Here is a 14,188-nt window from a genome sequence, read left to right on the forward strand (position 1 = left end):
GTTATTTAACAAAAAATTTTGTTTTACTATATATATATATATATATATGAAAAGATTATATATATAATCTTTTTATATATTTTTGCCTTCCATATTATTGGCAGTTTTGCATGACAGAAATTTTTATTAAATATAATAATTACATATGATAAAACATAATAACGCTTTGCAAGCAAATAATGCAGTAAGAATTTTTGAAATACATGAAGATTATATATTCAGTTTTAAATAACAATATTTAATCATTACTACATAAAGATAATTATAAATATAATAGCACTTGTATTTAAATGACTGTTTTTATTACACAAAGTACTTCTCTATTTAATGATTTTTAATAATAATATTTTACAGTATAACTAATATTTCTAATAACATATTACTATTTGCATTCAAAACAGTTTATCCATCGTATGAATTACTTTGTCTCTAGAACATATCTACGTACCGTTTTCTCTAACAATAAATAATATTATTAGTCTCATTATCTCGCATAAATACTTCCACTTATAACAGAGCTTACTTGGATGTACGTCAAAGAGATCTAATTATGTATAAATATATGTTTCTGAGCAATGTTGAATGAGAAAAAATAGAATTTTAAAGACCGAAGAATAAAATATTAGAGAATATTCCTGCTTTGTAGGATATATATAAATAGAATATATATTGTTTTTAAATTATTTTTTTTTAGAAAATAATAGTTATATATGCTTGTTAGAATTATAACAAGCATATATAATTATATTTAAATAAATTGCACATAACAGATTTTTTGGATGTGGAAAGTATACAAGAATTAGGTACTTATTACAATCACAAAATCGTCATACTGGTTATATCTCCTTTCGAGTTAATACAACTGCTAATGTTACACAGTTCTCTTTAAATTATATGTACTTGATATGTCATGTCTAGGAGTCATGAAAAAAGTATTACAGTTATGGATAAGTAGTTATCAAACATCAAAGTGAAAGCAAACTTATAATAGACTTGGAAAAATTAATTGCAATGTACAAAGTAGGTACCGAAGGAGTTTGATCTGAAAATCACGTTCTCTGGATGAATTGAGACGTTGGAAAACAACAGAATTGCGAGAATTTTTACTCTACCTTGGACTCTACCTTACTTTTATTGTTTCCAAGTCCAGTTTCGAAGATTAACTTTGGTCATTGACCAATGCGGACTCTACCCTCTCTCGAGAACAGCCCCAGCACCCATTGATTGAAGCTCGATCAAGAGCGTCAATCAACGCGGACTCTGTTCTCGAACTTTTATTGTTTCCAAGTCCAGTTTCGAAGATTAACTTTGGTCGTTGACCAATGCGGACTCTATCCTCTCTCGAGAACAGCTCCAGCACCCATTGATTGAAGCTCGATCAAGAGCGTCAATCAACGCGGACTCTGTTCTCGAAAGAAGACAGTCCCAGCACCCATTGATCGAAGATTAACCTTGGTCGTCGATCAATGCGGACTCTATCCTCTTTCGAGAACAGTCTCAGCACCCATTGATTGAAGCTTGATCAAGAGCGTCAATCAACGCGGACTCTGTTCTCGAAAGAAGACAGTCCCAGCACGATGGATCGAAGATTAAGTTTTATTCAGTACAAAATATCAATGTTTTATGTTATATATTAATATTATATAAAATTAATAGTTTCCAAAGAAAATGACAAATTTAACATATCAGGTACATACAATATATTTACTTGTTTAAGCCTCTCTTTCTGTCGCCGGATCGTCTCAACCACTCTTGAATACATCCTTCCACTTCAATAATTGTAGTAGTATCCTTTTTCTTCAAAATAATTGCTACAAACATAATAATTGGATCATGTTAAAATACATGTTAACATGACATGAAGTAGTTCTAAAAAAATTCTCATCTGAATTGTATTTAATGTTAAAAAAAAGTTTGTTTAAATACAGTTCAGTGCAACTACAAAGAATGAAGAAAAATGTTAAAATTATATACCAATTATTGTGTCAGCCAGTTTCGATGTTTTGAATGATAATCTTTTTTTTTGGCCTGTCCACGTGTACGCTGCCGCAACTTCATATCCGATAGTTTCCAACATTATATTTTTTACAAGTTTGGCTACGGTATCCCCGCCAAACTGCGCCATTTTTTTCATCTGTAATAAATAAAAACAATATTTTTATATATTTTTATATATTATATAATACATTTATTATTTTATTGCACAATTTCTTCAATTTATTTTTTTTTCTAAATATTAACATTAGCTTACTGTTATCATAGGCTTTAATTTATATAATTACAATTAATTAATGTGACAAGATACTTACAAATTGTCGCCGAACATTAATATCTTCCAATCTGTTATTGAACATTTCTGTTTGTTCAACTGTAGTGAGAGGAAAATTTGGTAACAACGACACATCGTCTTGTTCTATTTCATTCCGTTGTACATTATTTTCATTTTCTAGAAAATGAATGATCCGATTGAGTTTCCGTTCAATTGTCACAAATTTGTCCAAGTAATTTTTGCGGCATTTTTCTATACAACAAAAGAAATATTTAAAAGTAAATAATTAAAAATTAACCTGCAAAAATGCAACTGAAATTTATGTTATTTAATATATTATATTGTGATTTTACATATATCGTTACATATATCAAACTGCGCGCCGAACAAATATTTGGTCTTGATACAGTTATAGGTTGAAAACAAGAAGAATAGTACCAAGAGATTAAATTGATGATTAGATAATAATGATAACAACTATCTAATAAAACCCCTCTTGTTTAAAATATTGCAAGTGAAGAATTTTGTTTCAAAAAATAACACCTCAGTTAAAATCGTGATAATATCGCGATATTGTTCTCATTCTAGTTATAGCTTTTCGAGGATCTCAAATTTATTCGATGTGCAGTTTGATCTTGAAGATGTATATAAAATTGCATAATAAGATATTAGCGCCGAGATCCAGCTATAACCAATTGCCTTTTCTATTTTACTAAGTGTGTAAAATTACTACATTCAATTATTGAATGACATTCATTATTCAATTACTGAATATACAGGGTGTATCAGAGCGACCGTAACAGCAGTTTTTTGAGGAACCTAAGCATTTGAGAGAAAAATGTTTCGTACAAAAATTGTAGGGCTTAAAATAATCTATTTAACGATCGTATCAGTTTGACTTTGAATAGCACCGTCAAGGTCGCATAAAAAATACTTTGAATTTTTTAAATGGAAACCCCCATTTTTTATTGCATATTCTTGTAGCTTACCTCGAGAGCTTTTCAAAACATTATAATAAAATATTTTTCTCCTAAGTACTTTTCGAGTTATGAGACTTGAAATCACTTCTTAATTTTACATAAACCGTAAAATATCTTGTAAAATATTAATTTTTCGATTATTTTACTTTAATATTTTTATGTACACAATAATGAGAGGAATCAATTGGTGTAAAGAAAACATAATTGATTCGAACAAAAAAATGTAATTCGCAATTAATTAAATTTTTTTTCGAAACAATTATGTGTTTTCTTTACACCAATTGATTCCTCTCATTATTTTGTACATAAAAATATTAAAGTAAAATAATCGAAAAATTAATATTTTACAAGATATTTTACGGTTTATGTAAAATTAAGAAGTGATTTCAAATCTCATAACTCGGAAAGTACTTAGGAGAAAAATATTTTATTATAGTGTTTTGAAAAGCTCTCGAGGTAAGCTACAAGAATATGCAATAAAAAATGGGGGTTTCCATTTAAAAAATGCAAAGTATTTTTTATGCGACCTTGACGGTGCTATTCAAAGTCAAACTGATACGATCGTTATAAATAGATTATTTTAAGCCCTACAACTTTTGTACAAAACATTTTTCTCTCAAATACTTAGGTTCCTCAAAAAACTGCTGTTACGGTCGCTCTGATACACCCTGTATAATAATTACATATAATAGTACAAAATGAAATAAAACTTACCACAACAAAATGAATGCTCCAATTTCATTGAATTATTTTCAATATTTTGTATTATATTTAATACATTAGTGCCATCATTGCTCGTGGAAGGACGAATAATCAGTTGTGATACAATTGTTGGTCGAGCTGTTACGTTCCCTGTAATTGAAAGAAATATATCGTTTACATTATTGGCATTGCAGTGATACAAATGTAACATTATAGATAAATTATAGGATAAATTTGTGTAGAGCTTTATTTTGGCAATAAAACAAAAGAAAAGAATGAAAAGAGAAATCATTACTACAATTACAATTATTACATTACAATTAATAAATACTTAACAAAAATAGCAGAATAGGAAATAGTTCTATTATGGACTGGGAGGTAATAAGGGAGGTTTGATAAGGAAAGAAGAAAAAAGATGGGGAATCAAGATAATCTAAGAAGAAATTGATAAAGAAGGCCAAATATTGATAAGCAAAACTAAAGATCAAGGATGGTCAATTTAAAATAATAGCTACGAGAAAGGAGGATATTGGACGTATGTGGAAGTACATGGAAGTACATTAATAAATATAGGAAAAAGAAATAATAGATGAAAATATTCCTATAAACTGCTGGAAGTAGTTTCATAGAATTATCAAGAAAAACAAGAAAGAGGCATATATTAAATCTGAAGAAAGCAAAAGAGGATTTTTCATTAAGATACAAGAGCAGCAAGAGATACGGAAGAAAGAATAGGATATTTAATAAGATTGATGACATAATAATTTGAAACCTACCTTTTACAACTTTTCGACTTTCTTGCTTCTCGTGTATCATTTTTTGCATTTCTGAAAAGCAAGAGAAATATAAGATTTTTATTTAAATTGTTCGTATTTTTACTCAATAAACAAAAAAAAATAAATGATAATAAGATATATAACAATTTATTTACGACAGTATTTATGTTTGCATATACAAAATTATTTTGATTTTTTTTTTAAACAAAACAAATCTTTGTTCGTACAAAAATATATTCAATGTATATCCATATTCAATGTATAAATATCAATGTACCTGTGTCACTACATGACGACTCATCTTCGTATGAATCTAATGAGGTTACGTCTACAAAATTAGTTTCCAATATTTCATCACTGATCTCAGGTTCATTAATATCGTTGACACTTTTGGTTGGCACGTTGGTTAAAGCGTAGTCTTGTCTTCGCCATTCTCTTTATTTTCCGGTTCAACAATTACGTGCTCAAAATGTGGAACATCGGTATAAGATATATTGAGATTATCTTCGTTATCTGTACAAGAATCATCCGTAATGATACACTGTTTTGGAAGAACATTATTATGATCTCGCGTTTCTAAGTTGACTGTCGTATTGATAGGTCTATGTATAATTGATTGCCGCTCATGTCTTGCAAAAGCTTCAAGGCGCCGATTCTTTTGGCGTAAAGATAATTCTCGGAATCTTTTAGGCATCTGTTAATAATGAATATTATTACATAATAACGCAAATATTTATTTATTATTTTATTAATTATTGCAATATTATTATTTTATTAATTATTGCAATATTATACAAGGTGGATTATTTTAAACTTTTCACTGAAATACTTCTTTTTTTACACAAAATTTTTCACATAAAAGCTACAAGATATGAGCAATAGACGAATAAAATCCGGTTTTGGAAAAAACAGTATCTTCCAATATAATATAAAAATCATAGCCTGTTTTCTTAAAAATAGAATTGTTCTTAAAAACAGAATCAATTTTTTCAAATATGTGATTCCTGTAATCACATATTTGAAAAAATTGATTCTGTAACACACATATTCTGGTAAAGTGTTATATCATAAAAGTATTACACCAAGTTTATAAAAAAAAGTAAATATTTGCTTGCAATAAAGTACTGACACATTTTCTATACATAAAAAAAAATAAAGAATAAAATAAAAAAATAATTTGCAAGAAGTTTTATATTTTACGTCGAAAAGTTCAATCACATATTGTAAAAATTAGAATACAATATTTAACAACTCAACAAATAATTTCTTTTTATTAATAAATAATATTAAAAAATAAAAATTATGACAATATTTTTTTAGCCACACCCCAATCGACACTGATCAATATAACAATATGTGTTATATTTACATTACTGAGTGCAAAATTTTAAGATGGATATAATGTTACTGTTATATATATATATATATATATATATATATATATATATATATATATATATACAGGGTGTTCAAAAAGTCCCGGTACGGGGGAATAACTCGAAAAGTAAGGGTCGGACAAAGAAACTTTTCGGACAAAAGTTGTAGGGCTTACTCCGAGCTTTTATCTCGTGACCTTGAGTTTGACCTTGAGCTTGACCTTCAAGGTTATTTGAAGGTCAAAGTGTTTTTTCTAAATGGGAACCCCTATTTTTGATTGTATATTCTTATAGTTGACCTCGAGAGCTTTCCAAAACACTATAATAAAATATTTTTCCCTCAAGCATTTATCGAGTTATAAGGCTTCAAATCATTTCTTAATTTTACATAAACCGTAAAATATCTTGTAAAATATTCACTTTTCAATTATTTTACCTTAATACTTTTATGTACAAAATAATGAGAGGAATCAATTGGTCTAAAAAAAAACACATAATTGTTCCGAAGAAAAAATATGTAATTTGCAATTAACAATTACATATTTTTTCTTAAAAACAACTGTATGTTTTCTTTACACCAATTGATTCCTCTCATTATTTTGTACATAAAAGTATTAAGGTAAAATAATCGAAAAGTGAATATTTTACAAGATATTTTACGGTTTATGTAAAATTAAGAAATGATTTGAAGCCTCATAACTCGATAAATGCTTGAGGGAAAAATATTTTATTATAGTGTTTTGAAAAGCTCTCGACGTCAGCTATAAGAATATACAATCAAAAATAGGGGTTCCCATTTAAAAAAAACACTTTGACCTTCAAATAACCTTGAAGGTCAAGCTCAACGTCAAACTCAAGGTCACGAGATAAAAGCTCGGAGTAAGCGCTACAACTTTTGTCGGAAAAGTTTCTTTGTCCGACCCTTACTTTTCGAGTTATTCCCCCGTACCGGGACTTTTTGAACACCCTGTATATATATATATATATATATATATATATATATATATATATAGTGTATTTATATTATATATATTACATATAAATTGTTACATATACTTGCATTAATTATAATTCTTAAAAATAGGAAATATATACTACAGGGCCGTGCAGGTAAATCCGGAAAAATTTACTGAAAGAAAAAAATAATTATATTATCCCCAAAAATTTTTTTACATGCACACAACTTGGCAAAATGAAAGTACTCACCACATACGTTAATATTACTCTATATAATCCCCGTTCGCCTCAACGACCTGCTCCAGCCGAGACCTGAATCGCCTACACGCCCGAGCCAGCTCCTCTCTGTTCATATTGGTCATTACCGCCGTAATTTTTTTACGTAGCGCGTCCTTTGTGTTATGAGGTTCATTGTTCACCTCTGCCTCTACTACGCCCCACACGTAGTAATCCAGCGGATTGCAATCTGGGCTGGAGGGCGGCCACAAGTCCGGCGACCAATGATAAGGAACATTGGTCATGAAGCCATGCTTGCGTGACTCTCGCCTTGTGGGCTGGCGTAGAATCCTGTTGGAAGACGTATTCACGTCCATCGGCCACACGGTCCATCCACGGTTTAACGACCGTCTCTAACACGTGGATGTACACTGCCGCGTTGATTTTGAGTCCCTGCTCAAAGAAATACGGCGGCATCACGTCTCCGTCACTGCTGACGACGCCCAAAACCATAACCGACGCAGGGAACTTCGTATGCATGACCGTCGGCACATCGGAAGCGTCCTCGCAAATCCACCTATCGTTTTGGCGGTTGACCTTTCTGTCCTGAATAAAGTTTTTCTCGTCGGTGAAGAACCGAAGATGATGGGCGCTCTCGTGCTTAATGTCGTTTAGCAGTGCTTGGCATTTGATTTTCCGGTTGACTTTCATGGCGTCCGTCAGCAATTGTCGCCTCCGTAGTACATACGATTTATAATGCAGATCCTGGTGAACTGCACGACTCACTGTTGCACGATGTACGCCCATATCTTTGGCCAACTTTGCCATACTGGTTCCAGGACTCTGGTCAATCCGATCCTTTAACTGATCGATGAATTCACCAGTCCGCTTCCGGTCTGATCGCTTGCTGTGGCTTACCCGGTCCGAAGTAACATCGTCCTTGTTGTCCGCCTCTCGATAGGTTTTGGCTATCTCGTAAACTTGCGTTTTTGAGTAGCCAAACCAATCCACAATCTCCTTGGCGGTCTTCCCGGCGCGCAGTGATTCCAGGTTCGCAGCTCTCCTGTCCTGTTCTTTGCTCATCTTTCCACTTTCACTTTATACGTTGTTTCATTGTCAAAGTACGCTTCTTAAGCTTTAATTAGAAACCTAGAACACAAAAATCCAATAACACATCACTTCACTATACCTATCTAAACTTTTTCCGGATTTACCTGCACGGCCCTGTATTTACGTATATGTGTGTGTGCGTGTGCGTGCGTGCGCGCGCGCGCGCGCGTGTGTGTGTGTACATATATGCATATATACTTATAATTCCTATTTTTAAGAATAACATTTGTAAATAGTATCTATTAAGCTCATTTTGCAGATATGAAATATGTATTTTCAGGCCAGTATTCACAGTCGATTCTTATATTTAAGACCGTCTTAAGTACTATCTAAAGATGTCATTAACCAATCTGATATAATAACTATATTAACATCTTAAAATATTTAAGATAGTCTTGAAATAAGAATCAACTATGAATATTAGATTATTTCTCTTTTATTTCATGTTGCATAAACTTTTAAATGAATAAATTTTTTAAATTATTGCATATTTAATAAAAGGGAATTTTTATGTATATGTATGATGTTTCTTTTTATGATGAAATATCTATGGTTATCAAAAATGTAAATATTAAACTAAAATAATTATTCATTTACAAAAACGTGAAATATACAAAATAGAACAAATGGACAATCGACTTACCAAATAAAGAATTTATTCGACCGACAGTGTGAAAACACAATATAAATGAAGTGCTTTAACGGTCATAGCTAGATCTAAGGGAAACCTGGCAGTCTCTGATTACCGATTTTAATAACATTTTATGGATGTGTAGTATTCACTCAAACATTTGTTACAGTAAAGCAAATATATTTTTTGTATTCATAAAAAATTTTAATTTAATTATTAACAGAAGAACATCTTTAAATTCCGTGATTTTTAACAAAATAACATTTTATATTAAATAATTAATAATGATTAAAAAATTGTATATAACAATTTAAAAATATAAGATTTAAATGAAACAAAATGTCTTCGAGGACAGAACCTGGAACTCCGAGCATAACAATCAACGTTTTAACGCTACATCATTGATTCAACAATCACTTTTCCATAACGGTACTATATAGATGCTGGAAATCTTCATTTTCTCGAGGATGCCTGAATAATGGCACCTGGAGCTTTACTGCTTAATAAAATGTTTTAGTGAATATTATCAAATCCATTAAATTGTATTAAAATTTTAATAAAATCAGCAATTAGCTACTGCAGGATTCTCCTTGATAATGTAATATTTATTGTGTGATTTTATATATATCTTTTCAAGTTCATTAAACTGTGCACCGAATAGATTTTTCCCCTGGCTGAGGTATTATTTTTTGCAATAATTTCTTTACAGTTTTTTTTAGGGGGGAGGATGGGTTTTCATATTTCGATGCAAGTTAGCATCATTAATTATTAAATTGATTTTCAAATAAATAAAGTGATATTACTATTAATTTAACTTGGAGCTGTTATGATTAAAAACATATTTGGCGTGCAGTTTAGTGAACTCTTAAAAAGGTATATACAATCACACAATAAATATCAACACTAAGACCTAGCAATGACCGTTACGGCACTTTGTTATTTATATTTTCAAATTATTTAAATAAAAAATTAGAAATGTAAATTACCTTGATTATGTATCGTATGCTGCTTCGCTCAATATCAAGTCAATAATCAAATTCGCCGGCGCTTCGTCTTTCGTACTGCTTCATGCAGATATTTTGTTTCGGCTAACTGCAGAATTAGCACCGCCTCTATTGCACAAGATAAGCTGAAAATAAAAATACTGTTACTAATTACAGATACACGGAAATTCAATAGAGAAGAAAGAGGACGATTCTAACCTCACTTGTACATAATTGTACATATCAGGAATTATTACATATAAAATTTACATATGTATATACAATATATCTCTGATATCCTTTAATATTTTATGCTATAATATTAATTATGAAAGAAGGACATTACCTTGATAAATATTGCACAGTTGGAACAAAAAGCCGGCACGCGGGAGGCACAATGGGCACACACTACAGAGACGATCGAAAGGATGAAATCGCGGCGATCGCATGTCACGCGCGCATTACGCGCCAACTTTTGACTTTCGAAGTCGACATTTAGCCGACTATTTCTAGTATAATTTTTGTCGACTTTAAATTGTTGACTTAAAGTCGACAATTTAAAGTCGACAAAAATCATCCTGGAAATAATCGGCTAAATGTCGACTTTAACAGCTGACTTTAAGTCGCCTGAAAAAAGTCGACTATTAGTCGACAAACAGTCATTTGTGCTGTGTGGGAATTGACATTTACCAATCAATTTATTATGCAGTCGGTAATTTTCTGCATGATAAAAGATTGACACAAGCATTAAAACTCACCCTGTATATATACAATACACACACACACACACACACACACACACACACACACACACACACACACACACACATATATATATATATATAAATATAATATATAATATAATAAAAAAATATATATGTATATGATAAAAAATTTTTTAAAAACCAACTGCCCGTTAAAGTTGGAATTTCAAACTTCAAAATGCTTTTTTAACTTCTTGTCTACGATGATTTTTCGACGAGTTTCAACGATTTGAAAAAGTCCAATTTTTAGGAAACAAAAAGTGTTCCCTATTTTTTTGAGTAGTGTATATATATAAATACATATAGGAGAGCATATGTATTTATACATATAGCAAATATCTAAATAAAACATTATAAAATATAAATATAAATTAAGGTTAAAAAAGACAATTTTTTAAACATATTGATTAAACATAGGAATAAATATATATCTTATACATTATACAATAATTTTTGCACGTACCTATATTAGAAACTTAGATATTTATAAAAAAATTTGCTACAGAAGCTATTATAAAAAATTCAAGCATATAACATAAAGCTCAAATATTCGTATATAAACAAGAGAAATATTTGTTTTAAGTTTATACTTATATTAATATACAAGCATTTGAGTACTCCATTAGTGCTATTTCTTTAAATCTAATGTCCAGTATAAAGCAAATTCTTTTTACATTTTTTGTACATTATTAAATTATAACATTTTGAATCTCGATTTATTCACGTCGTAAATTCTCGAGTCGAGCTTGTAAATCCGCATCAGCATCCGCAAGATTGCCTCCTTCCTCATTACCTGCTGCAGCAGCAACTGGCTGCTTGGAACCAGCTACACTTAGTGATCCAGATGCTTGTGGTAATCCAGAAAGTTGATCCGTCAATTGCAGACCTAATTCGTCCAATACCTGAGCAACTATGGCATCACTGTGAAAATATAATTGATACATATCATTACTTCTTAATAATAAAAAATATATTACCTATAAATAGTTTTTAATCTATAATTAATTGATAAATATTAAATAATTTTTTAGTATGGTATAAGGAATATTTATGTATATTATATAATTGATATAAGGAATATTTATGTATATTATATAATTGATATAAGGAATATTTATGTATATTATATAATTGATATAAGGAATATTTATGTATATTAAAATTTTTTTTATACCTTTCCTCTTCATCGCCTTCATCTTCCATTGCATCATCTATTGCATCATTCATTATTTCTTCTTTCATATCCATTATCTCTGACTGTTTTTCAAATTCTTGTAATATTTTTTGTATTTGTGGTAAGTTTAATTGTCTGTAAGAATAAAATAAAACTAAAAATAAAAAATATCGCTTAATAATATTAAGAAACAAAGATATAAATTGTTTTGTTTAACAAATGCACAAATAAATTAGATAAAATAAATATTTGCAATAAAAATATTTGCCACATATATAAACTGTGTAATACTTGGTAAATTATATTAATCTTTTATTCATCAATCTTGCATAGCTTACTTATTCATGTTTTGCATAGCTTTAGTCACGCCTTTCATAGCTTGTGCCATTGTATTTTGAGAACGTAAGGTTTGTATTTTCAAAGATACTGCTTGAATATTTGCTTTCATCAGCATAAATTTTTTTACATAACGTCTTGTCCTAACTAGATCTTTGGCCATAATTTTTACAGCATCCTATAACAATTTTTAAAAAAAGTCGAAATAATATTAAATAATTATATATAACAAAAGAGAGAGAGAGAGAGAGATTACCATTTGTCCATCCTTTGCAAGTTTCTTTATATCAGCTATAATTTTCTTTTCTTGTTGTTCCATTCGTACTTTTTCTCTATCTAAATCTCGCATTGCCTTATTCAATGCTCTTTGATTTTTTCTGAGCATTTCCTCAGGAGTTATACGCTTGCCAAATAGCCATTCCATGATTCTGAAATATATGGCAAATTATTCATTAAATCAATATAATAAAAATATAAATATACTAAATTATACATGGTTAAGAAAAATGTTAAATTGATATATAATAGAATTAATATATAGTAAAAGATAAAAAAATACATATATATATAAAAATAAAATATTTTAGAAAATGTACTTTAATTTATAGTAAAATTATAATACATATAATTATAAATAATTATAAATATAAATGTATTACTATATTCAAATACTGTATCCTATATATTATTATTTAATAATTTTTGTTATCAATTCATATACAGCATATATATATATATGTAGTATATATTTATTAATTTCGTAAGAATTTCAAATTTCTTTTTAGTGTGATACTTCTAATCTAAAAAGATTATCCCATACAAAAGAACATTGAATATTTGAAACTTTATATTATTTTGAGTCACTTTAAAATGTAAAAGTTAAAGGTTATGTATATTTTATGAGTCACTTTAAAAATACAATAGTGAAAATATTTGAGATTTTACATTCTTTATGTACAAAGTTTTTGATCAAAAACTATTTCAATATTTTTTCAGCCTGTTAATATATTTATTACATATTATTATTTAATCCAGAATGCGCACATAAACGTCAAATCCGTAGAACTACAATGGTCTAGTTTCCACCGAAGTTTTCAGTCCGATTCTGCTTCAGGGCTTCGGTACGCATCGGATTTAGGTCCGGTTCCACAATCCAATTAATCTGAGTTTAAGTAGTGAATGGACCAATCAGGACCCAGTTTAACGTATTAAACTCGGATTAACTCGAGTTGTGGAATCGGGCCTTAAAGACCGCAGCACACACTTTTGCATAAGCGCATAACCATAAGCATAAGGAAATTGATTGGTCCTCAAGTATATGCATAAGAAAATGAACCAATCAATTTTCTTGTGCTTATGGTTATGCACTTATGCAAAAGTGTGTGCTGCGACCTTTAAAGGCCGCAGCACACACTTTTGCATAAGCGCATAACCATAAGCATAAGAAATTAATTGGTTCATTTTCTTATGCTTATGGTGTGACGTCCCGCCATTTTAAAAATTACTAGATTTAGTTACTATTCGCTTATCCATCTTGCTTCTTTATTATAACCAAGGAGTAAGAGCGAATATTCAATTTCATTAATTATAATCCGAATTTATTCATTATTACTATAGATTTTAATTTTAATATATGAATTATAACATTCAACACTTGCTTACCGTTCCTATTATACACGGTTATTTAACCTGCTAATTAATTATGTACCCCTTATCGCCATAAGACCTAACCGGTTAAGAGCGTTCTCGTACGAGAAAACATTAAAAAAAAAATATGTACCCCTTAATCAATACATAATAAGGACTTTTTATACATATTAAATTTAAAAATTAGATTTAAATAAATGCGACCAAAATCGATAATTACGTAAATAAGGTATTTCAAGGAAATTATTGGATTAACTTTAAACGAAT

At 29.7% G+C, this 14,188-nt stretch overlaps 2 protein-coding genes across 7 annotated transcripts; both read right to left on the reverse strand.

The window, feature by feature from the left end:
- Positions 1 to 715: 715 nt before the first annotated feature.
- Positions 716 to 10,575, reverse strand: LOC105248516 (hypothetical protein). 4 transcript variants are annotated; one of them, XM_025411014.1, is made up of 10 exons: positions 10,347 to 10,575; positions 10,004 to 10,146; positions 8,195 to 8,425; positions 7,317 to 7,729; positions 5,005 to 5,240; positions 4,728 to 4,778; positions 3,964 to 4,101; positions 2,310 to 2,521; positions 1,975 to 2,134; positions 716 to 1,811 (listed from the first exon to the last, which is right to left on the reverse strand). In XM_025411014.1, the coding sequence occupies exons 6-10, from the start codon at positions 4,774 to 4,776 to the stop codon at positions 1,705 to 1,707; spliced, it is 666 nt and encodes a 221-aa protein (XP_025266799.1). In that variant the 5' UTR covers positions 4,777 to 4,778; positions 5,005 to 5,240; positions 7,317 to 7,729; positions 8,195 to 8,425; positions 10,004 to 10,146; positions 10,347 to 10,575; the 3' UTR covers positions 716 to 1,704. The 4 variants fall into 4 exon arrangements, with proteins under 4 accessions (XP_025266799.1, XP_025266798.1, XP_025266806.1 ...); XM_025411013.1 differs by having other exon boundaries at positions 7,310 to 7,729; XM_025411021.1 differs by lacking the exons at positions 7,317 to 7,729; positions 8,195 to 8,425.
- An 815-nt stretch (positions 10,576 to 11,390) lies between these two features.
- LOC105253966 (charged multivesicular body protein 2a) lies at positions 11,391 to 13,438 on the reverse strand. Of its 3 annotated transcripts, none has more exons than XM_011262367.3 (5): positions 13,319 to 13,438; positions 12,531 to 12,702; positions 12,277 to 12,452; positions 11,939 to 12,073; positions 11,391 to 11,685 (listed from the first exon to the last, which is right to left on the reverse strand). In XM_011262367.3, the coding sequence occupies exons 2-5, from the start codon at positions 12,696 to 12,698 to the stop codon at positions 11,481 to 11,483; spliced, it is 684 nt and encodes a 227-aa protein (XP_011260669.1). In that variant the 5' UTR covers positions 12,699 to 12,702; positions 13,319 to 13,438; the 3' UTR covers positions 11,391 to 11,480. The 3 variants fall into 3 exon arrangements, with proteins under 3 accessions (XP_011260669.1, XP_011260668.1, XP_011260670.1); XM_011262366.3 differs by having other exon boundaries at positions 13,291 to 13,393; XM_011262368.3 differs by having other exon boundaries at positions 13,220 to 13,375.
- Between the last annotated feature and the right edge of the window lie 750 nt (positions 13,439 to 14,188).

The sequence above is a fragment of the Camponotus floridanus genome, unplaced genomic scaffold (assembly GCF_003227725.1).
Source record: "Camponotus floridanus strain SB8 unplaced genomic scaffold, Cflo_v7.5 scaffold104, whole genome shotgun sequence".
Taxonomy (NCBI): domain Eukaryota; kingdom Metazoa; phylum Arthropoda; class Insecta; order Hymenoptera; family Formicidae; genus Camponotus; species Camponotus floridanus.